At 41.6% G+C, this 7,902-nt stretch overlaps 1 protein-coding gene across 1 annotated transcript; it reads right to left on the bottom strand.

The window, feature by feature from the left end:
- Window positions 1–2,399: 2,399 nt before the first annotated feature.
- On the bottom strand, window positions 2,400–5,900 carry klhl38a (kelch-like family member 38a). The gene is made up of 4 exons (XM_026349103.1): window positions 5,558–5,900; window positions 3,208–4,564; window positions 2,928–3,033; window positions 2,400–2,808 (listed from the first exon to the last, which is right to left on the bottom strand). Exons 2-4 carry the CDS (start codon window positions 4,561–4,563, stop codon window positions 2,519–2,521), a joined length of 1,752 nt encoding a protein of 583 aa, XP_026204888.1. The 5' UTR covers window position 4,564; window positions 5,558–5,900; the 3' UTR covers window positions 2,400–2,518.
- Window positions 5,901–7,902: the final 2,002 nt, after the last annotated feature.

Genomic DNA, 7,902 nt, shown 5'->3' on the forward strand with positions numbered 1-7,902 from the left:
ACACAGCACTGGGTTACAGTAGCAATGAAATGCTATCCTTTGCTGGTTAGTAACACACTGAAAATAACCTGCCAGGCCGCAGCCTCCCTGAAGGGTGACCCTCACACTCTTGTTTCTATGGAAGACAGTCAGCAAACACTCGGTCTGTAAACAGAATGAAACAGGCTGTGTATTTAGCAGCAGCTCATTAAAAAAGATTCATAGTGTGTTGTCTCTCAATGCTATTGTGACTAACTGAGTCGAGCATCTGACATCTGACTCACTTGGTATGTTTAAATGAGTAAGATTTTAGGTGTGTAGTGATATTTAGTTAGTGGTATTTGTGAAGTATGAACTCACATGCAGACACAGGATCACTGTGAATCATTCAAATTGACCAGGCCAACAAGGAGCCATTTAACCCAATGACGGTCTGAGCTCGTTAATGTGGAGTGTAATGAAATTCCCCTTCGGCTAGTGCTCCTGGGTATGTTTCAGCGTTCAGCCACTAATTGGCAGAGTTTAAAATGTAAGAGAGATATCTGATCCCAAATCAACTGAGTGTAGGCTACACCAGACTCACAGTGCACGCCTCAGGGGGAAACTGGTGACTAAAGATTTGTCTAAAGACGTGTAGTTCCTCATGCCAGACACTCTTTACCAACAAGAAAAAGTTGGCACATATCAATCCTAGTATTAATGCATCTAATATGTATTCTGTCATAATCCCTTCAGTGTTAGTGTGCAGAAGTATTTTTGTCAGTGCTACACTGGTATTTACTGTAATTAGATTAAATGTGTCACCTGATAGTTAGTGAACTTGTTCCTGAATCAATGTCAACAATGTTCTCTTGTGAATGAAGGGAACATGACTCAGTCAAATGGAGAACCAGTCTGCACATAGTTCAGCTGAAGACCAGTAACTAGAACACAGACGTTTGAACCATAGTCAAAACAGATTTGATGATTTGTTCTTACTGAACGTGTATTAAGATTCATATCACATTCATCATACATGCTCTCACTGAGATGAGTAAGAGTCTTCTTAAAAAGTCTCACATAAGTGTGTCAATATCAAAAATGTAATCACATTCATTATACAACATGAAAAGATGACTGTAAAGAAAATGAATTTGTTGGTACCGGTCCACAAAACAAGAAAGAGCCCACCATCTTCTTTGAAATAATTTAAAACTGACAAAAGTAATACAGTAAATCTGACTGATATTTCACCCAACAGCAGATTTAAAATAAGACAACAACTAATGTTTGGCTCCCTCTTCCTCAGCAAATTATTATTTGTGGTATTTATAATTGTGGTTTAGAAACTATTAGCTTTATTGAAAATCTTCTTATTTGATATTTGACATTTGTAATTTACGTCAGATAAAATTCTGGCTTTTTCCTTTTTTTGTTGAAGGTTACCAACAGTTTTGTTTTGTTTATTATAGATCAGTATCATCTGTACTTGTGTGCGGCTATGTGCACTGCACACATTTACATGAACTCAGGCTACAACCCCTAAAAATCTGTGACACCATTTCAAGTCATAGCTGCTCTTAGCAGGTCACTGCCCCCACCAGGCCACTTGGATTCAAAGGCAGCGTTGTCACGTGTCCTTACATCAACACACAGTAGCTGCGTGTGAAACCATTTTCTTTTTCTAACATCATGAAGTTAAAAATAAGCCATCACTTAGCTACTCACTGTGGTTGAGACGTACTGGTGGTTTCAGCGCTTTGGCTTTTAATTCTACCTCCAAAAAATTAATCAAATGATTTACAGAAGTTGTCTTGTTGGGTGTTGCAGTGGTAATTCTCAAAGTCATGAATCAGCTAAACTGGAATAAGATTGGCCCAGATCATTTGATTTCAGTACTGTTATTCAGCTCTGATAACAAACATGATCTGTACTCTGTGATAGCTTATCCATGTCCTGTCACAAATATACTAAAGTGCAGATAAGGTGCACTCTGACAGCAGGTGGGCTAAGGAGGAATGTATATTTTTTGTAGTGCAAATTTATTAGCTGTCTGATCTGTCATTTTCAGTTTTACAAGATGAGCTCACAGCCTTAACAAGTAGCCAAGACAAGGAATTCCCTGTGCTTTTGTTACAGAAAAGTCAGCAGCTGCTAGTCACAGTGATATCCTATATATAAATGTCTAGGAAATGAAAGCATTAACACTTATAGTTGACATGAAACGAGTGCAGCCATCTGTGCAAAAAGCTTTTTGAATTACGTATGTGTCTGAACAGCTGCTTGCTGCGTAGGGACGAGTGCCTCTCGCCATCCTTTGGGTTCTCAGATCCACTACAGGTGCCTCACAAACCACACCTCAGCAGGCCAGCTGAGCCCTCCTCTGATTCGTGTTAGAGTCAGCCAGGCCTCACAAGCCGCAGACTGAGATGCGTGAAAGAATTCATTCAGTTTGAAAAGGCTTCCCATTTGTGTAGTTAGAGACCATTGAATCATGGCAAAGGGGAAGTGAAGAATATGTAGAAAAACATTTGCCCAGAGTGGATTATGGGATGGTAGGTCATGGTGGGTTGGGTCTGTTGGACACACAGACCAGCGGCAGAGAACCATGGTCAAACAGCTTGTATGGCAAAGAGCCTTTTGAGGTCCACACGTCTGTCTTCGGGTCGTAACACTCGAAGCAGTCGGAGTCCTCGATGACATCGTGGCCGTTGAGGATGCGTCCACCGGTGACGTAAAGCTTGTTGTTGATCACTGTGGCGCTGTGATGCATCCGCCTCTCCTTTAGATTCTCACACTTGATGAATTTGTTGGCTTTGGTGTCATAGGCTATCATTCGCTTGGTGTACCCTGAAAATAGGGTAAGATGACACTAACATCTTTACTTTTTATGTTGTCCCCGTCTGTTAGGTCAAACAACGCAGCCTGGTGACAATTTGATATTTGATTATCATAAAATTCCCACTCACCTCCAATGATGTAGATCTTGTCCTCTATGATGGCAGCAGGGGCACAAACATTTTTCACAGTCCTTGTCTCTAGCCTGGACCACAGGTTGCGAGAGATATGATACACCTGTCGACACAACACAAATTACAGTGTGTCTTCTAAAGTATTAATGTTTGTAATTAACCTTCTCGGGGGAATAAAATGAGTAAACTGAGTTGAAGGCCATGCCAATTTGAAGGACAACATGTCCTGGTACTTCAGTTTTGGTCCAATGATGCTTCTATGAGACATATTCTCTACCTGAATCAGTCTGATGGGGTTCTGCATGGCATCCTCTCCTCCAAAAACATAAATCCTCTGATCAGTGGCTGCAACCGCTGGATGCAGTACTGCTGTGGGCATTGGTGCCATGGCCTCCCATTGATTGAACATACTGTTGTACCTCTCTACTGACTGAGAGATTTGCTTGTCTACCCCGATGCCACCTAACACAAAAATAAAGTGCAGATAGGACACACTCTGGTGGGCATATCGTGGCTCCAGCATGGGCTCAGCAGTCCTCCACTGGTTGGTCTTAAGTGAGAGTGTGTAAACTGTGGCACTGACTGAGCTGTCGCCTGAGGTCATACAGAGGCTGAGTCCGCCAAGCACATAGAGGATGCTGTGAATACACACATATGCAGCTTTGTAGAGGCGCAGAGGGAGCTTGGCCAACCACTGCCAACGCTGAGTCCTTTCGTCATATAGTAGAGCTTCTCGTGATGTTTGTTCATTGTTTTTGCGCCCTCCGACAACCACCAGTGTTTCCCTGCATGTGTAACGTCGTGGTGTGGTCCAAAGTGGCTTGAGCTCACGGCTACACTTGGTGCTGACAGTAAGCATGAGGCGACGTACGGATTCAATTATCTCAGTGCACAGGGTGGAGGACTGCACCAAGGGGTCATTGGCAATAAACTGGAAGAGGTAGGTTGGATGGATGTAGCGGAGACGGACCTTTTTAAAGAGATCGTGGATTGCACCACGCCGTGAGAACGGGTCGTGGTGGATCCACGCCAGAAGTGTCTCAAACACTTGCTCCTCCTCAGCACAAAGTCGGTCATCTTCCAGGTAGCACATGAGTTCAGGAAGAGACAGCTCACAGAAGTCTTCTGTTGCGGCGACGTCAGAGAAACTCCTCACCGCCATCTCTTTTGCTCTCTCCCTCAGACTCTCACAGTGAAGGATCTCAGAGAGTCGTATCATGCTCAGACAGTTTTCAGGACTGAGCTGCTCCTGGAGAAACAATGAGCAGGCCTCAAAGAGAGCTCCATAGTGGAGCATGGATGCTGCCTGCATGAGCGGGAGCACAATCTCCATGGTGATAGTGATGCAGCCTGTGTAAACATAGTCCACAATGCCGCTGAGAACATTTGAAGAGACCCCCTTCAGATTCACACGGGTCTGGCTGCTCTCCAGAAAGTTGCTGCAGAACATGGCACGGAAGTAAGGGCTGCTGGACACCAGTACATTCCTGTGGCAGGGGATCTCCTGCTGCTCCGTGCAGAGCAGGATGTCTGTCAGGATACGCTCCTGCCTCAGGACGTTGAGCTGGGCAAGCAGGCGAGCTGGAAGTTCACAGTCTTTAAAAGAGAAAACGTCTCGCGGTCTGCAGGCCATTCTGTGCGAAGATGAAAAAGACAAACAGGTGAAAAAGTAGAAGGATGAAGTGTAAATAAAGTACAACAAATACTGTACATGCACAGTTTGACTCCCTTTCCTTTGACATTTTATCTGGCTTCCAACTTTGCCCTCAGACTCTTCATTTCATTTATTAGCTTGCACAAACTCCTGCAGAGCAGCTGTCCTTAATGTGAATTACTGCCTCACAGATTTCTATTTTAAACCCCTTCTAAATTATCTTGATGCATCCATGGAGCATTAGGCCACATCTGTTATCAAGCTGGCCATCACTTCTAACATTATCAGAGCTGTGTCAACACACCATCTGTGTTTCTCTCAATCTGAATTAGTCTCGCTGGGCCTTTCTCTCCCTGTTATGTTTGTGTTGCTCTTTTTGATAAATGTTTCATTTTTTTTTACCATTTCCCTCGGCTCAGTCTCAACCTATCTCACCCTGGTTAAAGGGTTTGTTGGGATCCTTCCAATTAATGTGCAGGAATTTCGTTGGCCTATTAGCAGCTCTACATCTTCTAATCACTCCTGATTTACTCACAATTACTGTCCAGCCTGTCTGATATATTTAGACCTTTAATCATTATTCTATATTATAAAATGCCAGTGACTGATACTTGTCCACTAGCAGTTATCTCAGTCTCAGATCCACAACTTCTGATAATAAATAATAACTTATAAAAGTTAACACTGTCCCTAATGTATGAATTATACAATCGCAATTAGTCATCAATAATATTATTGTACATTATTCATGTACCAATTTTACTTTTTACCCTTTTTATTTACAGTTTGTCCTACATATCTACATATAAAATATTTACATATTCATTTGCTATTATTTGACAAATTTAAAAAGTAATGCTGTTATACAAAATATATAAAAGTTTCACAATTAAGCCTTTGAGCCAAAGTTGAGGTGAAACATTTCTCTAATGCACCTGCTGTTGGTGCATCAGTAACACCTGAGAATCCTTACCTTCTTGACTGAAGAAATATCAGTTCCAACAAAAAAATGATAATCAAAATAAGGTCCAGAGAGAAAGTGGCTACTGACAGGGAGAGAAAAGCAGCATGACGCAGAGAAACGATGAGGATTTCCAGTTAGGCGCTATGGAGCTCGCCATGAGGCCACTGTGTACATTCCTGCAGCTAAGAATAGTTTCCTGGGCCACTGCGACTCCAGCCAGGCCTCTCATGTGACACAGAGCTCTTTGGTGCCCAGTTGCCAGCTTAACAGCTCTCCCAGGGTCCACTGGAGAGAGTGTTTACAATAGCCAGGGGAGGGAGAATCATCACAGGGTCCTGACTCAGTCGTTAAGCCGATCCAGGCGGGCCGGTGTTTAATCAAAGTGTCCCCGAGCTGCTAACCCTTGTCCATCCTCATGTGCTGTTTAAGTCCTCCCATCCTCCTCTCATGCATGTAACACAGTAAGAAGGTAAATATAGAGCAGCACTGATGGGTCCATTTGACTGGAAAAAACAGCTGTAAGACCTATACTCAGTTTGCCTCACGGTCTGGTGTGTTCCTGTGTGTCTGGTAATGAGTGTGCACAAGTGGACATGACTACAACCTGTCACCTGAGGTGGCAGAATACGTCTAATGTAAGCTAGCAGCTGCAGGAAATGTTCAGTTTGCACAAAAGTCAGAGAGGCTGATAAAGACAAAAAGAATAAAAAGGAAAAAACTGTAATGTTGATTTCATTCATCATTTCCTGTGAATCACGACTGTGTGGGATGGTAGGATGGTGGTGATGGACAGTCAGGTCACCAAAACAGAAAACTACTATGTAGAGAGATAATTAATATCTGAATATCTGACAAATTTAAAACAAGTGAAAAAATAACTGCAATCCAGATTTCTAATAGCTTCCAATTTAAAATAATTTGTTGTTAATCATTGTTTGAAAACAGCAACTTTCTTTTTTGGAAACAGACTGAAATTTGCCTGCAGATTTTTTTTTCAGATTTCACTTTTTCTTTTCTTGTTTTTATAATTTGGTTTAATGTACTATAACATCACAGTGGAAAGCGTATTCAAATAAAGAATTGAGGCATCAGTAGCAGCAAAACATGGCTGAGACTCCCGGCCCATGTAGAGTGGCACCTACGATTAATTTGGGAAAAGGCCAGAGGTTTGAGCACCCAGACCCTCTCTCTGTATGTGCCTGCAGAAATGAAAATGCCCTGTTAAGCTGGAGATATATAGCAGTAATATCCAAAGGTTTACAACAGCACAGCTACATTTTTTCTTCAAGTCCATATTGAAACCAGGAACTTTGATAAGGGGTCGCAGTCAGATACCATTTTATTTTAAGAGGTCACAGTCCAACAAGGCTGAGAAGCCATGAAACAAAGGAACAAACAGTAGTAGTTCCTTACTAAAAGATAAAAATGAATCTCTCATGTAATATTATTTGAAATCAATCCAAATAAACATAATGCCTGTATGCCATAGTATAGTCTTATTAGTTATTTTTTCCAGGGTAAAATATAGTTCTTAACCCTCCTTTATCTCAAAGTCTCCACAATGTGATTTCTTTATCACACAAAGGAGCTTTATCTGCAACCAGAGGGGAGGTTTCAAGACTTGCACTCCATGCAGCTCCTGAGGCAGTGAAATGAATTATTGTCATGTTTGTTTAGCACAGTATGACAAGGAACTGGAGTTTCATATAGACAGATTGAATGACATAGCTGCAAAAAAGCAAGCTGTCAACAAGTCAGACATCATGACATTTGAGTGCAAGAAGCTTTGGTGGACTTTGTCACACGGTGAAACCCTACACTCTGTTAACAGTAAGTTCATGTTCATAGGTCATGGTGTGTCATAGGTGAAGCCGAAAATATGACAAAAAAAAGGGCAGTGCCTAAATATGAGAATCTAGGTGCAGGGGAAATTATAATTTTACACTTTTACTTCACCTTACTGACTTGATTTTCAGATCTAAAGCTTTACTGCTGAATAATTGTGTCTTTGGGGACTTTTATTTAAATTGACAGAACTCAAGACCAAAAGTGTGCAGTTGCAAATGTGGATTTTACAGCCCCTTAAATCTGAGGTTTGAAGATAATGGCGAATGGCAAATGAAAATCAGAGATTCTTATTTTGAAGAATTAGTTATGGCTCATGCACAAAAGCTCGATTTACTCCTGGTAAAATGCAACATTAGCTATGATGTGTCGTTAATCCTGGGTCTTGGGGCCTTAAATCTTGAAGAAAGACAAGTCAAACCCCAGTCCTAAGACGAATTAAAACATTTTAATATAACACTCAGATGTTATAAAGTTGTGCTTCATCAAACTACTTTTTGTGTATGTGT

Source organism: Anabas testudineus, chromosome 11, assembly GCF_900324465.2.
Source record: "Anabas testudineus chromosome 11, fAnaTes1.2, whole genome shotgun sequence".
NCBI classification, from domain to species: domain Eukaryota; kingdom Metazoa; phylum Chordata; class Actinopteri; order Anabantiformes; family Anabantidae; genus Anabas; species Anabas testudineus.